Here is a 17,967-nt window from a genome sequence, read left to right on the forward strand (position 1 = left end):
CCATAGTAGGATTCAGCCGGCAGCAGCATCTCGGGAAATACTGGTTCAGATATCCGCAGTACCACGAACGATCGCAGCTTCCAGTAGCCTATAATGCGGACGGACACTTAACATCAGACCTCGACTGAAACATTTTCAAAGGATTTTGCAGACTCTTCTATGGAAGCTGAGGCTGTGGTAATGCTGCCTCCCAAGAGCTGCATCCCCAGAAACTACAGTTGTATCGCCGGGCTGTTCGGAAGCTTGTCAGCATCAGAGCAAAAGCTGGAGGACGAAGAAGAAGACATGGAGGAAGAGGAGAACAGGAATGGAGACTGTGAACTATTAGAAATCAGCGTAGTGAATGAAAAGCCGAGAGGAAGAGAGTCCTCCCTGAAGCCCCCGCAAAGCCCGACCCTGCGCCGAAGGTGCAAGTCTCTCCCCACACCGGCTGAAAGAGCCAAATTAGAGATCGCACGAGTCCGGAGCCCAAGCAGTCAAAAAAAGGTACGATTCGCTGACTCTCTGGGACTAGACCTGATTTCTATCAAACACTTTGATGACTCGGATATGCCTGAGGTACCAGAGCGCATTATTGACAAATTCAAAAAAGCCAGAGCTCTCCACTTGAATAACTTCGACAAGTCCAACACATCAAACCAGTCCGTGTTTATGGAGCTGCTCTTCACAAATCCAGGATCCTTGCCGGACTTCCTGGACAAAGTTATTGCATTGAAGGTTTTACTGGAGTCTGTTCAGGCTGATGAGTTCAGCCTCTCGGGGATCGTGCGCGTTCTTAACTTGGCTTTCGAGAAAAATGTCTATTTGAGGTACACCTTAAATAACTGGACGACATTTGTGGACATTCTGGCGTCTTACGTCCCCCATTCTAATGACGGGCAGACGGACAAGTTCAGCTTCAAAATCATCACCCCGATGTTTCTGGAGTTTGGGGGAACCCTGCAGTTTGCCATCAGGTACTGCGTCGAAGGAGGTGAATTTTGGGATAACAACAATGGGAGTAATTACAGAGTAAGACGCCACAGATTTAAAATTTCTCCTCCGAGGGAATGGGAAAATGGTTGGATCCATTTTATTTAGTGTGCGATTCAGCCGTTCCACTATGACGAAGCTTGGCTCAGGAATATTAATTAGCCTATGTGACTTGCCTCCCATTGGCGAATTGGCTAAGTAATAATCATGAGCCAAACCTTCGCCATAGTGGGATTAGTAATCTCTCCAGGAGTGTACATTGAGGGAACCACTGACCTTCCATGAAAAGCGTATGTAGCATATTACCACATATTCGTAAACTGAAGACCATGGTTCGTTGTTTGTCTTTGCTTTTTGTCGTAGTTTAATCGATGTCAAGTAGAGAAAGGGAAATTAAATTGATGTCAGATAGCTAACTACTAATTGACGAATGTAACATTAGGCATATTTCCATCGGTGTAAAACTGATTGTTTAGCTGCAGTACATAGATGGTCATGGAGACAAGACCCCGTCCTGCGTAGAGCAGGACCATTTAAATGAACCCAGTATACATTTAGCTTCAACGCATGTGCTTTAATAGGATATTGTGTAATAATTACATAATCCCCAGTGCACCTGTTATTCTTCAGTTAAAGTGAAATCATGGTGCTTCAGCATCACTGTGCTTGTTTCACATCAAATCGCAGCTAAGGGTTAAGGTCAGGCTATAACTGAGGAAAATTCTGAAATAATAAATCAAACCTTTTTAGAAGATATTTGCTGTAGCAACCCATGAGCAGCAGTTAGGCCTAACTGGTAACTGCTAAAACAATTTCTCATCCTCAGGAAACAAATGGGCTATTGATTTTGTATTAAAGTCAGCATGAAATCAAATTTAGTTCCCCCCAAAATGGAAATTCTCTCACCATTTAGCTACTCACCCTCATGCCACCCCATATGTATTTCTTTATTTAGATGAACACAAAAATATTTTTATAAAAATATTCCATTTCTGAGTGTCTTGGGTGTCCAAATGTTGACACTTTGAAAGCACACACAGATATCGGGATGATAGCCTAAATATGACACCAGTGGATGAATCAGTGTCTTCTGAAGCAAAACCATAGGTTTAAGAAAAATACTTATATTTTTAAATTTTTTAAAACTATAAACCATCACTGTATTTTTTGGGTTTAATGCACATTACTGGTCTTATTTGTGAATGATTTTATTATTATTATTATTATCTATTTATTTATTTTACATTTTACAATCTTTAAATCATAGCTTGCTCTTCCTGTGATATGACATAATGAAGAAACTTTTTTTTTTTTTGGAACAAAACCAAATGAGTATAGGTATTTTCAGGGATAGTTAACATTTATAAAGCCCAGACCTTAATAAAATGAGCTGTTACACTGAAGTTATAAGCTTTCATGCTGAAACAGTAGAAAGTGTTTAATATACCTCACATTGTGTAATCTAGTATGTCTTGTCTGAGCTAAGCATTATTTTTTAGTTACTTAACATTTGTATAGTATCAGTGAAGTATTTCAAGCCATATTTGAAATACCTTAGATCGGAAATTTGGTCATCCAATAGATTTCAATGGTGAAAGCACATTGAAACAGTTATATCAAAGACTGTTTCTGTTACCTGTAGGTATAGGCTTGTGAATTACTGTTACTGAAGCTGAGATAGAAGATTGCAGGTAGATTACATGACTTCCTGATCCTGCTGTACTCTGCTACAGTTGATGGTTGAACATAGAAAGTTGTCACTCGAAGCACCATATTTCATTAGTGGCCTATAAAGTGGCACTGCGATGCGACCGCAAAGGACACTTTCACGATCTAAGGGGAAGGGGCTCAAGCCCAAACGCCCCCCGCCCCGTGCACACCACTGGCCCCATATAAACTTTTTGACATCAGTCAAAAATTGTTAAGCACTTTTCTTTAAGGCTTTTTGGGTCTTCAGCAGCACTTTGAGAAGTTTATTACTGAATGACAATTGATTGTAAAGCTGAACCTTTTACAAAGTATGAATAGAGCATCTGTCCGAAAAGTTATACAGTGCATTCAAAAAGGATTCAAAACCCTTAATTTTTGCGGACTTATGCTAAAATAAATAATTTCAAAGATGATCCAGAGAAATAAGAAGCACCTTAACTAAATTTCAAGTATCATAGCAAAGGGTTTAAATACTTATGCCAATACAATATTTTAGCTTTTGTCCTTTTTAATAAATCTGCTGTTATAACAAATGTGTTTTTTTTTTGGCTTTGGGAATGGAGTGCAGATTAATGTGAAAAAAATATTTGAAAGAATGAGACTACAAGTTAAAGGATTCACTTTAAATTGAAAATTACCCCAAGCTTTACTTACCCTCAAGCCATCCTAGGTGTATATATGACTTTCTTCTTTCTGATGAACACAATCAGAGTTATATTAATAAATATACTGATGCATCAAAGCTTTATAATAAGAGTGAACGGGGGGAACGAGTATGAAGCTCAAGAAAGTGCATGCATCCATCATAAATGTACTCCACACGGCTCCAGGGGGTTAATAAAGGCTTTCTGAAGCGATGCGTTTGTGTAAGAAAAATATCTTTTTATAAGTTAAAAGTAAAGTAAAATATCTAGCTTCCGCCAGACCGCATTCCTTTTTCAACTTAATCCGGGGACACACTTAACGACTAGCTAAAATATTCTAAGACTGAGCTCAACACACAAAGACTGTTTCCTTCGACTGAAGCAGATTGAAATACACGGAATTTAAACACCGACTGTAAACACCGACTGAACGCAACTGGCTTTGACTCGGCGCATTTGGGCACGATCAGTCGTATCAAATTACATTCATAATCGGCCTTAGAATCGTTTAGTGTGTCCCCGGCTTTAGGAAGAAAGTGCAACGCCTCTCACAGTTCAAAACGCTTACGCTACATCCTATGCCTTCTGTATTCAACTCACGAAAAAAGCTTAACTCAGTTACATTTTTTTCGTGAGTTGAATACGGAAGGCGGTCTGGCCTCTGATTGTGTTCATCAGAAAGAAGAAAGGATGGCTTGAAGGTGAGTAAAACTTTAAAATTTTCATTTTAAAGTGAACTAATCCTTTAACAAAATGTGACAAAAATGAAGGGGTCTGAATACTATCTGAATGCATATGTATGTATATTGGGTGAATGACTCCTGCACAGATGAAAAATATAGTTTTGTTTAACATTCAAACATCCATTCTTTGTTTTCTTCATTACTGGGATTCTTCTTCTTTAGTCATTCTTCTTTAGTCACTTTATAGTGGCTAAAGAACACTTTGGGACAGTTTGAAGGCAAATTGAAGGAACAGGCTTGCTATTTTAAGTTATTATTGGACTGTAATTATTTACTGTTTAAAGGTAACTTGATCCTTGTTTAAAAAAAAAACCCTGAAATGCACTTGTTGTTTCACAAATTACATTCTGTTTGTTTTAACCTATGCAATACCTGTCTTTAATGTTTGTGTTTTGCTATTGTATCAGTGTGTCATGTTGGTAAACATTGTTTTACTTTTGAATAGTAATATTGTATATCTATGCTTGCATGTACAGAGATTGCAAGGTATCAAAATTCACTGTAATACCTCATTGTTCTTTCAGCTGTACCCACTGTGTTGAGTGTTGATGTGGGAAACTCACACACCTCAGTTCTCAGTGTTTGCTAATAAAATGCTGTTGTGGTAAAGTGTGGTCATTTGAAGTCACATAAACCCCTCCTTAGAACTTAGTTAACATCACTTACAAAACGTTCATAGCATCATTCACTTGGACTGCCAGGGCTCTGTCTTCTAATTTTACTAAAGATAAAATAATAAATTACAATTTTAATTTTAAGAGTTTTGGCAATAGAATAAAATCTTTAGCTTTCCATGCTGGGCTGGGTGGCTATGTGAACATTTCACAAATCTGAGGTAGAACATTCAAAACATTTTTACACACTTTTTCATTATTTTTCCTTAAAATATCTTAATAGAAAAATTAATTTCTGCATGTTCTAACGGGTGATATTGTTTCAAATCACGAAACAGGTTTGTGTTGCCTGACTTTGACAGCATGTAGGCTATCTTCGGCACAGTTTTTAGTGCAGGCTGCAATATTAATAATGTTACATGTTTTGTCTCTTAGAAATGCACATTTGATAGTAGCTTGAGCTGACAGTAGCAGTAGCTTGAGTTGGGATGCAGAGGTAAATTTAACAAAAATTGTAACATCTTAAAAAAAATTGTAATATCCTCATTTTTGACATCAGGTATTAAAAATCTAATTATGTATGTATCCACCTCTCGTGTGTGCATGTTATGTCAATTAAAAAAAGAAAAAAATGGAAGTACCCAATTGACATGACTTGCTGTCAGTTTTTTTTTAATGCAAAACCCTAATAGAGGCTATGAGACTAGTCAGATAAAAAAACAAAAAAACAACAACATAATATTAATTAATATAATATAAAATTATTAATACAAACAAGCCATTATTAAAAAGGTTTTATAGAACCATTTTGTTCTACACAGCACTTTCAAAGCATGGTTCTTTATGGAACCTTATAAAGTGGTTAGTTACTGTCCTTGATTCTGATTGGTCAATAGCTGTGTTTTATTCACGATAAAACACAGCTATGACCGCTTTACCCAACAGTTCTGTGTATCACTACACAACACCCTTAACAACCACTCTTAGCAACGTAAACTGTATGTTCACAATTGATATTGTTCATTGAAGCTTACGAATGAGTGAGTTTTTTACCTGTATTCAGATTTAGCATTTTCCTTCAGGTCAGTCCTATGTTCATAATAAAAAATCTGTTTAAATATCTTGTCCTTTTAACAGTTAAGGGGTTTTCCCATGACTGACAGCACTATTCAAAGCATTTGTCAGTTGCGTCTTGTTCCGTTTTCACAACAATTCAGTCTTTTCAATATAAAAGTTTTTGCTACTGAGTGATTCACTCATAAATAGTCTTTGCCGCCATCTAATGGCGTGATAATGTAATTTCCGTTGCGGTTCACGGTCAGGGAATATTTTTTCTGGTGGAAGAAAGGCTTTTAGTGATTTTACTTCATGAGAGTTGCATTGATAGATATTTTTTTGGCTTTGTATTGTGTGGTAACCGTTTTATAAAAGCAGATTAAGGTTCTTTGGCTTGTAAAAATAGCAAAAACCTTTTTATAAGTAAGCAATAAGGTACGAGAGGCTGTGCTGTATCGTGAATAAGTCACGGCTGAAGGGCATTGTTAAGCACTCCGCTTCCTGCAACCTCTTCAGCCGTGACTTATTCACGATACAGCACAGCCTCTCGTACCTTATTGCTTACTTATAAAAAGGTTTCTGCTATTTTTACAAGCCAAAGAACCTTAATCTGTAACCCTACTGGTACTTGATTTTTCTTAAAAGTGTAGTCTTCTTACCCAATCACAATCAGAGGAGGGGCACCACCTTACCAATGATAATGTCTTTAGGAGAATTAAGTCAGATAAAACGTAATTTAATATTGTATATCCATTTGCTAAGATCTAATTAAAAAAAAAAAAAATTGTTTAACATTAGGGCGTGCACCCAGTAAAATCAACTTAACCTTAGCCATTACAGCTACAAGTCATTCCAGTTTTGTCAGTCACAATGATAAGGACTGTTATAGGTACTTTATTGTATACAGTGTGAATTTGATGTATATACCTGTATTAATACATTAAAATATTTCTTTGCAGTGGTAGGACCTGCAGATATTACAACTCTCTATTTAGATAAATAGAGGTGACGAGGAACCAGATGGTCATTCTGATTGAGCTCCAGAGATCACGTTTCGAGATGTGAGAAACTTGCAGAAAGACAACCATCCCTGTAACCAGACTTGAACTCAAACATCTCTGGAGATACTTGAAAAAGGCTGTCCTAGCCCAGCTTGACAGAGGATCTGCAGAGAAGCAGGGTAGAAAATCTCCAAATCCAGGTGCGCAAAACTTGTCACATAATATACAAAAAGATTTGAGGCTGTAATTGCTACAAAAGGTGTTTCAACTAAGTACTGAAGTAAGGGCTGCAGTCAGTGCAGTCATGACATGTATTAGAACACAAAAGTTAATAACAGCGGGAAGCACATGACCTGTGAACAACTGGTACATCTGTGAATAGAGTAAAAGTGACTGAAGAGTCAGTAAGAAAAAGTAAAAAGTTGTACAAATATCCGCTCAGCCCTACACATAATTTCTGACAGTTGTACTGATGTTAATGACAGGACTTAAAAAATAAATATTTCATACAATTTAATTGAAGGCCAATAAATGTTTGTCTCAAATCTTTATTTCTATTTTTAATAGCAAATCTTACTGCTTATGTACAGGAAATAAAAAAAATGTGTGCATATAAGAGTAAACCAGACAACATGGAAGGTCTCAGTAGTTTAATTCAACAAAGATTCACTCTTTTTCTTATATCACTCCATTTATACATAGTATTGCACAACAGGCTAGTGTGACTGCTTTGCCAAATAATATTACATTGTGGCTCTAAGAAAACAAATCAGAGCGTTTTATACTACAAGTAAATTTCACATAAATAATCAACCCTCAAAAGAAACAGTTTTTAATCCCAGTGTTTCTGCATTGCAATATTCTGATTCATAGTAAAACATGTATGTAAAGCTTCTCACAATGCAAAGTTTCCTTGCTTATAATGGCTGCTAAAATATATGCACATTTAGCATACCACTAAAACATTAACTCAACATTCTGTCTGCACACATACAACATTAAATAAATTAGAATGGGTAAAACATAATTGCTAAACTAAATTTAAGAATTCAGTGCATAGCTATAACAGATAATCAGATAAACGTCTAATGTCCATCCGTGTACCTGCCAGTGTACATGAGGTCTCTCCATTATAAATGCTGGTGTTAAAATTTATTATGTAACCAGTAAGTTTCAGCTCAAGGTTGATGAAAACCACACTTCAACCATTCTGCTTTACACCATTTGAGTGAGCAACTACAGATACATTCATACACTTTATTTGATGCTTAACAAAGTGGAAGAGTTTGGATTGTGGGTCTTCTCTTACTCTGCTCACAACAATTTGTGCAGATGTGATTTTGATGACAATCTCTAGAGAGACCAACCGAGGCACACGAAAACCAGCACATGAAGCATAAGAAGGTAGCCAATGAATATGTAGCGTGACTTTGCCCTGGATGTCATTAGTTTGGAACAGCAATATATGCTCCTTCCTTTGAGCCAACGCTGGCACCGGTGAACCCCACTCTTCATCTACAAAACACCAGATTGCAAAGCACAGCTCAAGATTTAGGCACACTCAAAACTGATAATGAGCATTACTACAGCATGAGAGTTCACTTTAAATGTGCAGATTTAGATTCAGGAAGTACAGTTACAAAAAGTTTGTGAACGCTCTGGAATTAACTGGATTTCTGCATTGATTACTCATAATATGTAGTCTGATCTCCATCTAAAATCACAATTAAAGACAAACACTTTCTGACTACACTAATGGTACAAAACCAAGGAAAACAATATAGCCGCAAGCAGCAATTACGGGGCCAAGCACAAAGAAGGCACAACAAGTCATGCCAACATGGCTGGGAGCATCAGACCAACTGCAACAGTGAGCAATTAAAGGCATATTAAGATCAGTTTAGGCAAAATGACTGAAAAATCATAAATACAGTTAAGGTGACAATGACACTCGCAAAGTTTGGTGTCAATATGTGAAAGCATTGCAGAGATACAGCCTCAAGAGCCATTTTGGCATCAAGCCTCTAATTCGTTGCTGTGGTATACGAAAACGGTTTGACGAATCGACTTGAATTCCATAACTTTTTGTCAACATGGTCTGAAGATGATACGATTCGATTTTGGTGAAAATCGGACTAACGGTCTAGAGGGAGTTCGAAAAAGTAGGTTTTTAAAGAAAAACAAAATGGCGGACAGAAAGTTTGGCTGACTATGGCAAAATTGGTATCTATGTGCTCGGCATGACCCAAGGAATCTACTAAGACCAGTTTCATTACAATAGGTTAATATAATCAAAAGTTATTATTAGCATTTTTGTAAATTTCATTATAACTTTTGACCACGAGGTGGCGCTGCCCCAAAACTTTTTGAGTACTGAAGACACATACTGAGTTTCATAATGATACGCTAATGTGTTCATAAAATACAGCATTTTAGCACAAAATTCAAAATGGCTGACAGCTAAAATGGCCGATATGGGAAAATTGGATACCATTCGACTCTGCATGATGCCCCACATCTAACAAGACAAGAATTATGGACCAGAATTTTTTGGACAAACGTTCAGAAGTTATAAGCAAAAAGAGCCATTTTTTGTATCTCCAGACCAGTATGTGGCGCTGCTCTGAAACGCTGCTTGTTGCCTCAGGTCATGCTTGAGATTACATACTAAGTTTGGTCTGAATATAATAAAGCGTTGCGGAGATACAGCCTTATGTCTATTTTCGTTAGCACTACGTAAAATTAGTTTGCGAGTTTTTAGAAAATGGTTTGAGAAATCGACTTAACATAACTTTTGTCGGCTTGGTCTGAAGATGATGTGGTTCAAATTTCATGAAAATCAGAGCAGCGGCCTAGGAGGAGTTCGAAAAAGTATGTTTTTCTGAAAATTCAAACTGGCGGACATCAACATTGAACTGACTCAAGCTGAATAACACTATTGTCTTCTGTAGAGCTTCTTATAGCTGAACTTAACTCATTTCATGATTGATGAACTTTACAAAGTTATTGAACTGGATTGAATAAACACTGAACTGAGCTAAATAATGACACTATTCTTTTTTGTAGAGCTGCCATACAGCAGAATTTGAATTTGTATCATATTTGATGAAGTTTGCATCACTGATTATTACACTGTGAAGCTGCTATACAATATGATCTGCACTGTATAAAGCACTATATAAATAAAGGTGACTTGACTGTTATTCGGTACCTTAGGCATGAACGTGTGTCGGCTTGGGCGTAGAATAAGCTCTTCATACTGTTCCTCCTCCAGCTGGATACTAAAGTCCCTTTGAGAATGCCTTGATTGTTTTGACTCCATGCTGAAATAAACACAAACAACAATGAATATCAAATTGTGTATAAAACACAAGCAAAGCTAAGCTACCTATAAAATAGATACAACTGCTTTCATGACAACTATGCAGATATTTCTTTCATGTTGATATCACTGATGATGGCTCTTTTTATAACTTAGGAAAGTTGTTTTCAGGCTTTTCATATGATTAGGAAATATGGGGTATTAAGATATGAAAGAATAAAAATAAAATATGCATTAGTGTTGTAGAAGATTACTTTCAGGAGTAATGTGTCACATTGGTGGGTCAAACTCTTCAGGCCAAGAATCACCTAGTGACCAGTAACGTTCAATGTTTTTCACCATTGGAAAAATAGAATTTTGCATATAAATCCATAGGAATCTAGCAGTTTAATCCAAGACTTCTGAAGAGACACAATGTCTTTAAATGACGAACAGGCTTTTATTCACATATAAACACTGATCAGAGAACATAAAAAGAAGCTTAATCATACTTGCTTGATGCACGAGAAAAAAACCTCACTGGTTCTTGCGAAAGATCAAATGTGCTGGTGTGACACACTGGTTGTCACGCGTCAAGCATGTTTAAGCTTCTTAATGTTATTTGTACATTCGCTGATTAATGTTTAAATCTGGTAGGCCTCTATTGAGCTGCTCCAGCATGCTATGATTCTTGTGTTGATTCATCCAAGACTGAGTTGGATGCTCCAAGGCCCTGCTCTCTGTGTGAGAGGAGATGGTAAGCATTCCCCAGTATGTTATCACATTGAAAACAGAGGAAACAAGAGATGCCCCCGTTCTAGCCATCTAACCAAGCTTGAGTACTGTGAAACAAAAGGCAAAGGACCGGTATAGTGCCAAAGTTTACGGTGAAGCAATTAATGAACTGGTAAAATCAGGAGCAGTCAAGAAGCTCAGCCCAGATAAGAAGTTTTAGCACTGAAGAGCTACACTACCACTTTCAATAAATTCTTCCTCCCACAAGCATTTTGGTCTTAACAGTCATTGCAGATTGTTCCCTTATTATAATATCAGGGCTGCAATGACTGACTGTTAAGTAAAATAGATTAAAACTGATTAATCAAAAACGTCTTCAAATTTCAATATTGATTAGTCAGGGAAACATATGGCACAGTGAGACACATGGGAAAGATATGGCTCAAGTCACACACCCACTAGACAAGAATCAGCTGAAACCACTAAAGAAAACAGACTGCGACCTTCTTGGCCAAGCTATTCAATACTGCACAGGCCACATTTTTAACCTAACAGTAAAAGTGTCTCGGTGGCAAACAACATCTATGTTTACTGAATTTGTGCCCTGCATTTGGATATAATATTTCCTTTTAGAAGAAGATCATAGGCATATTGTGGTAACATTTTGCAGATGTTCTTATCTGTTAATGTAAAGAAATTAAAGTCAAGTGAATATTTCCACATGCATCAAAGGCCAAAAAACACTTATTATTGTTATTATTATATACCAAAAGATATAAATCAGTACTACTCATACTTGTTTTCTTAAAGTGGTATTGTGAAGAGGCATTATAATGTAAATTTTACACTACACTTCCACAAAGTAATCTGAATGCATGGAGTTTGTTATTCTCAAAACTGTTTCAGTGTCAAACACATTTAAAATTATGAGCTTTTCTTATGTACCTCACAACTCTCTGTTCGGTCAACTGCATGGCTTCTTCTGCGGCCTCTCTCCTTGATCTCTCCTCTTCTAATCTAGAGTTTAACTGAGACAGATGAAGCTCTGCCTCAGCTAGCCTGGACAAAACATTTAAAAGAATATCACAAAAAAATCTAACAGCATGAGCCATCTCTAAACTTTGTCTGTCTCAAACAAACCTCATCCTGAGGTCTTCGCTGTCTGATCCATCTGGGTTGAAATTGGCACGGATTGGTTCCTGAGGGGCTCCTGGTGGAACTTCTGCATAGACTGAACCCTTTTGAGAAATTAACAGAAATTACACCTTTAAAAGACTTAATTCCCATTTTATTTCAAAGCCATATTGTATCTATTCCTTTACTGGAGGAATTATGTCTATTCCACTTACTGGAGTGGACATGGACAATTCCGAATTTTTTAGTAATTTGTTTTCATCATTAAAACTTTACATATCTTGTACAATTTTCATCAAAATGGACTCAGATGATTGCTTGACCATTGAAAAGTTACAATGATGTCTACCCAATACAAGAAGTGCGGCTATATCTCTGCAACGCAAAGGTCTATCAGAGTGAAAATTGGTAGGCGTCATAAGCACCATGACCTGAGTATACATGTCAAGTTTGGTGACAGTGAAAAATAATTTTCTACAGATACAAAAAACAAACTGTTATGTCCTAGTGAGTGCTGGGCCTGTGTTTTTTTTCTGCTTTGTATTGTTTGTAGGTATGGTGTTTAGTGGGGGGGATTTCTGCACACTAACGAATGCTTTCATCATAACTAACAGAGCAAACACAATGTAAATAAGAGATTTGTTTATTATAATGTGTGTTTTTCCAGAACTCAGTCACTGATAAACTTACACTGTTTGATCGACAGCTTCTCCAGTGATTGTAAAGGGAGCATTCTTTGATCGCTTTCTATATATAATTTAATCACATTTTAAATAACAGATTATTTTCATCCTGCTAAGAGAAACAATGTGAAGTTGACCGTTTAGTCATACCGTAAAAGTCTGTTTGCAAAGCCTGCGTCGAAATTGTGACTGATTTACCAAAGAATCCACAGTGAAATGTACCAAATACAAATAAATAATGCTCAACTGAGACATTCACATTTTTGAAAATAAACACATTCCTAGCATTAGGATCCTTTGGAAGTTAATGTTATTTTTAGCCCAGTGAGTGCTCTTCTCTCCTCATCATCTCTTTAACACGATGGTGGGCAGGGCCAAAGTTGCAATGATGAAGTAGGCGTTGATTTTCTTCTGCAGAGGCAGTCTTTTGTCGCACTTCTACATAATAAAGAGGCCCATTCCACAACGAGTTGTTATCTGGGCTTGGTTACAATTGCACCAGTGAACATGTTATCAGATAAGAGAAGAGATTCCGTTGCAAGAGGGAGGGGACGTTATTTTGATTAAAGATAATGAAGGCACATACATTTTTTTTTTTTTTTTTTTTTTTTACAATATTTTAGATCCACATTTACAGAAAGACATTTAGTTACCTGGGTGGGTGAATGCTGGTTTTGAAGTTGTCTCTCCAGCCAATAGCAGCGATTCTGAAGCTCACTAACAGTCTGCTGTGTGTCTCTGAGGATCTTGGAAACTGTGCTCAACTGGGTGGACACCTCTTCCTTTTCCTCAATTGCCTGTTGCAACTAGTACACATACAAGGACACATGCACATATATTAAGAAAACAATTCATGTTGGCAGTAAATATAAGATGTTATTTTGTTTTTCAGATGGAACATTTGGATGCATACCTTGATATTGAGATGTTGGAGGCCAGATTCTCTTTGCTGGATCTCTAGCTGATAGTGCTGCAGATGGCTTTGCAACTGGACCCAGTGTTCTGGAGACCCATCTTTACCCTGCAAAGCCATGGACTCCTGCAGATATATATACAAATTTCACTTTTTTTTTTGAGTGCTGGGACCAAATTAGCCAGAACCTCCCTGAAAAAAAACATTGCTGCACCCTAATTCACGACTTAAACTATGCCCTAAAAGTATGTACTCTTTTTGTGACGGAAAAGCACATACTTCTGAGTGTGTTGAAGAGTAGGTAAGTTTTGGGAAATACTACCCCATCATAACTGCATCTTTAACAGATCGCTTTGTTGCATAGTTATGTGTATCCTGTCCACTTGCCTATGAATCATTCTGTCACAGTTAATATTCTCGTATACAATTTCCATCAGGTTAGATATTGATTAATCACTTAAACCCCTTTATCTAAACCTCTCTACTTAAGTTGTATGAAATTTCCTTTCTTGAACCTGAACACTTGCCAATAACCTTTCTAGAATATCTCTGATTTTTAAAGCATTTAGTTCCTTGCTCTGTAACTTTTTCCTGAGCTAGACAAAATATAGGATTTCTTACATTAAAAGCCTGAACTTCCCAGTTTGTGTTATTAATATCTAGATGTTGCCTATAAAGAGTATTCTTAGCTTGTGTTTGTCAAGAACAGTAAATCGAACATTTTCAGACTCTAGAAATGTAACTCTTTTCTTATTTTTGAATTTCAATTCAATAGGCATTTAGTACTAACCAGGGTGTGGAGTTTCTCTCCCTCCATTGTCTTAACTTCCTCCACTTCGTTCATAGTGCTGGATTGCCACTTTTGTTGTTGTACCTGGTCCTGAATTCTCTGAATCTGATAACTAGAATTTCTGCAGATCTCTTCCTTTTCCAGGACCAATTTACAGACCTCTTCTTCCTTTAATGATTTTTCATTGATAACTTTAAGCAACTCCTGTTTGGTCAAATCATATTCCTTTTGAAGTTTCTTGTATAGTTCATCCAGTTTCTGCATTTGTGACTGAGCAGCAAATATGATTAGTTCCTTCTCAGCTTGTTTTTCTCTGAGTTGTGTGATCTCTGAGGTTAACTGCTCTATTTGAAAATTCAGTTGTGAAATGGTGTTTTCCAGTTCTGATGCACTACCTTGCAAGCACAGATACTTTTCTTTCTCCTGCGTCAATAAAGAATCCTTTTCATTAATGATGCTGATGAGATGGTTATTCTTCTCTTGTAAGCTCTGTATTTCTCCCTGAAATTTAGCAATTACGCCCATTTCTAATTTCAGTCTGGCTTCACATGCCTCTGATTGTGCCAATAATGTTGTTTTAACCTGAGAAAACTCTTTATCTTTATTTAACAGCAGAACATCTTTGTCTTGCAAAGCTGTCTGCAAATTCTGAGTCTCTTCATGTAGCTCAGAGATCACTGTTAGTTTCTGAGTGATTTGGTCCTCACTTTCCAACAGTTTGACCTGCACCTTATTTACATACATCTCCTGTGTTCTGAAAACTTCCTCTTTCTCTTTCAGAGTGAGTTGTAAAGCTTCAAGTTGAGAGTGCTCAGATTTTAACTGTTCTGCCAAAGATGCCAGTTCGACTCTTTTGCTAGCCAATTCATTTTGTAGAGAAGTTATCATCTCTTGTTGTCTAAATATTTCTCCCATTGAATTCTTCAGTTCAGATTTAATTATAATATTTTGGTCATTCATTGCCTGAACACTATCCTGATATTCCACAACCTCCATTTTTTTCTGTCTCAACTCCTCCTTTAGGCTTACATTTTCTGTTAAATGCCTCTCTAAAGTGTCTTTTAAGTTTGCATTATCAGATTCAAGCTTCACAATATTTGTATTCAGAATACCAAGCTGACTAGTTAGTGAAAGCAGTGACTCATTTCTTTTGTACAATTCCTCTGAGTGATTGTGGCATTCAAGATTTTTCTCTCTTAAAGTGCTTTCTTTCACTTCCAAGTCCACTTTTAGAGAGCTTATCTCTTGCTGAAGGGTAAAAACAAGTTCTCTTTCATGACTAAGTTCCTTTTGTAGCAAAAGACATGTATTCGATTCTTTCTGCAGCAACGTGACTTTCTCTGTCAGGCCTGATTTATGTTCATTAGCTTGTTGTTGAAGAATGGATAGACTATTTTGTAATTCCTTGAGTTGGTGCTGATAAGCTTCCATTTGTGTACTTTGGTCTGTCAAGATCTTTTCTTTTTCAAGGACAATATGGTTGTATTGAATGACTTGAGAAGTGGAGGATTCAAGTTCTCTCCTAAGATGATTTACTTCCTCTTTGGTCTCCCTGAGACATTGTGAGAGGGCTGCACATTCTGAAGACTTTTTCTGTAAGGTCTCAGCTCCAGATTGCTGTTTCTGCTGAATAACTTTGTATTCCTCCACTTGCAAAAGCAAATCTTCCTTTTGCTTAAGTAAACCTTCTATGATTTTATGGTTTTCCACATCTTGCGTTTCAAAAATCAAGATTTTGTTTTGTAAAGTCTCTCTCTCCTTGGTTGTTTCTGTGAGTGACTTCATCTGTTCATTCGTTTGTTTCTGAAGGTACTTGTTCTGTTCATCAAGACTGATGATTTTAGATGCAAGCTCTTCATTTTCTTTGAGAGTTAATGCAACCTTGCTATTCATTTCAGACACAACCTGTGTCAGTGTAAGCACTTCCTTTTGTTTCTCTTCAAACATTTCTTGTAATTGTTGATTTTGGCTACTCAATGTCTCACGGAGCCTAACAACGGCATCTTTTTCTAACAAAATCTCAGCCATTGATTGCTTGTTTTGTTCAAGTTCTTTGCTCAATTCAGTTCCTCTGAGAGCTAGCTGTTCCTTATCCCTCTGCAAGCCTTCTATTGTTTTAACACTTTCTAACAACTGCAGTTCAACTTCAGATATTTTGCTTACCAATCTTTTCTTTTCTTCTGAAACATCAGAAAGAGACTGGACACTAGTCTCAATTTCCCTCTTTAATTGATAATTGTCATTAGTGAGACTTTTGACTTGTAAAAGCAACTTGGAATTCTGATCTTGCACAGCTTGTATTTCCTCCTTAGCATTATCCAGAAGCTGCTTTTGTCTTGCAAGCTCCCCCAAATTCTGCTCAAGTGATTCTTGAAGTTTCTTGTTGTTATCGTTCACAGATTCAAAACTCTCAATTTTACCAGACAAATCTTTCTCAAGGTTTTCTTTGGCTTCATCTCGAATCTTGAGTTCTTTGTTAAATCTAGCCCTCTCAGCAACTGTCTCCTCTTGAACAGCCTTCAGCTTCTGCTCTAATAAGGATATTATCTTTGACTTGTCTAGGACATCTTGCTTAAGCTGCTCTTGACATTCAACCTGCTCCTCAAGCTTTCTAGAGAACATCAGAAGCTCACTTTTATGTTTGCTTATTTCACCAAGCAACTTATTACGTTCCACTTTGAGGAATTCTTTTTCATGCACTTGTTCTCTATCCAATAGGTCATCTTTGAGATTCGTATTCAGCTTCTGTATTTCCGTGCGGAGATCCTGAATTGTTTTCTTATCCTCCTCTGTTTGCTTTGTGAAGTCTTTAATTTCACTACTCTTTGACTCGCTTTCTTTTTTCACTACCTTTAGATCACTTTCAGTTCTCTTCAATTGTTCAATCAGCTCAGGTATTAACACATTAAAGAACTGTTGGTCAGAAAGCTGTGGGTCTCTAAAGATGTGAACATCCTGTTCGACTTTAGTCAGCACTTCCTCTTTGAGCTTCATTTCCTGTTTTAATTCATGGATTTGCTCTGAATATTCTGCTGTGCTGGATGATAGAGCCAGTATTTCTTTGTCCTTATCAGTGATGACATCTTGAAGTCTATCGATTTCTCGCTCACAGCTCTGCAAGTCATGAACCAGCTGTGCTCTTTCTTCCAGATGAGCTGTGTTCAGTCTGTCAAGATCATCATTCGTTTGAACCAGATCACTCTGTAATGATTCTATTGTTGCCTCTTGTTTCTGCGTCTGAAACAAGAAAATGGAAATTAGTGACATTAATGAACTTTGAATGAAAAATATATGGTTGTATATACTTTGGCAAAATATAATTGTCAAAGTTGCACAAAAAAACATTGAAAACATGGGAGCCAGTGAACAATCATGTCTGTAAGATGTTACCTTGTCTTTCAGCGCACCAAGTTTGAGTGTCAGCTCTGCAACAGATGCTTTCATCTCGGAGTTTTCCTTCTCAAAGGTGCTGCATGTTTTTTTAACTTCAGCCAGCTGCATAACAAGGTAGTCTCAATTACTCAGATGTGGTTTAAAAAAATCACATATATGTCATATCTTCAATGTGTGACACTGATTTTCATGCTTGGGTCAGTACTGTTTAATAAAAGTGTGTTTGAAAAACTAAAATGGTTGCTGAATGCAAAAATGTCTTTAAAAGCTCTACAATG

General features: G+C 36.9%; 2 protein-coding genes across 3 annotated transcripts in view; one reads left to right on the forward strand and one right to left on the reverse strand.

Annotated features, from left to right (window-relative positions):
• Positions 1-114: 114 nt before the first annotated feature.
• Positions 115-4,678, forward strand: LOC127500117 (protein phosphatase 1 regulatory subunit 3E). Its single transcript, XM_051871053.1, has one exon. It carries the CDS (start codon positions 160-162, stop codon positions 1,078-1,080), a length of 921 nt encoding a protein of 306 aa, XP_051727013.1. The 5' UTR covers positions 115-159; the 3' UTR covers positions 1,081-4,678.
• Positions 4,679-7,375: 2,697 nt separating this feature from the next.
• Positions 7,376-17,967, reverse strand: part of si:ch211-220f16.2 (golgin subfamily A member 4) — a 37,850-nt gene continuing 27,258 nt past the window's right edge. For both annotated transcript variants that reach the window (XM_051871007.1, XM_051871006.1), the window contains exons 15-22: positions 17,687-17,791; positions 14,297-17,533; positions 13,507-13,632; positions 13,247-13,399; positions 11,917-12,014; positions 11,722-11,835; positions 9,952-10,063; positions 7,376-8,255 (exon numbers count right to left, since the gene is read on the reverse strand). In XM_051871007.1, coding sequence (XP_051726967.1) covers positions 8,094-8,255; positions 9,952-10,063; positions 11,722-11,835; positions 11,917-12,014; positions 13,247-13,399; positions 13,507-13,632; positions 14,297-17,533; positions 17,687-17,791 — 4,107 coding nt within the window. In that variant the 3' untranslated portion in view covers positions 7,376-8,093. The remainder of the gene's footprint in view (positions 8,256-9,951; positions 10,064-11,721; positions 11,836-11,916; positions 12,015-13,246; positions 13,400-13,506; positions 13,633-14,296; positions 17,534-17,686; positions 17,792-17,967) is intronic.

This window comes from Ctenopharyngodon idella, chromosome 18 (genome assembly GCF_019924925.1).
Source record: "Ctenopharyngodon idella isolate HZGC_01 chromosome 18, HZGC01, whole genome shotgun sequence".
NCBI lineage: Eukaryota > Metazoa > Chordata > Actinopteri > Cypriniformes > Xenocyprididae > Ctenopharyngodon > Ctenopharyngodon idella.

Excerpts from the sequence above, each read along its gene's own strand:
- LOC127500117 (XM_051871053.1), top strand. The coding sequence starts at position 160 with ATGGAAGCTGAGGCTGTGGTAATGCTGCCTCCCAAGAGCTGCATCCCC.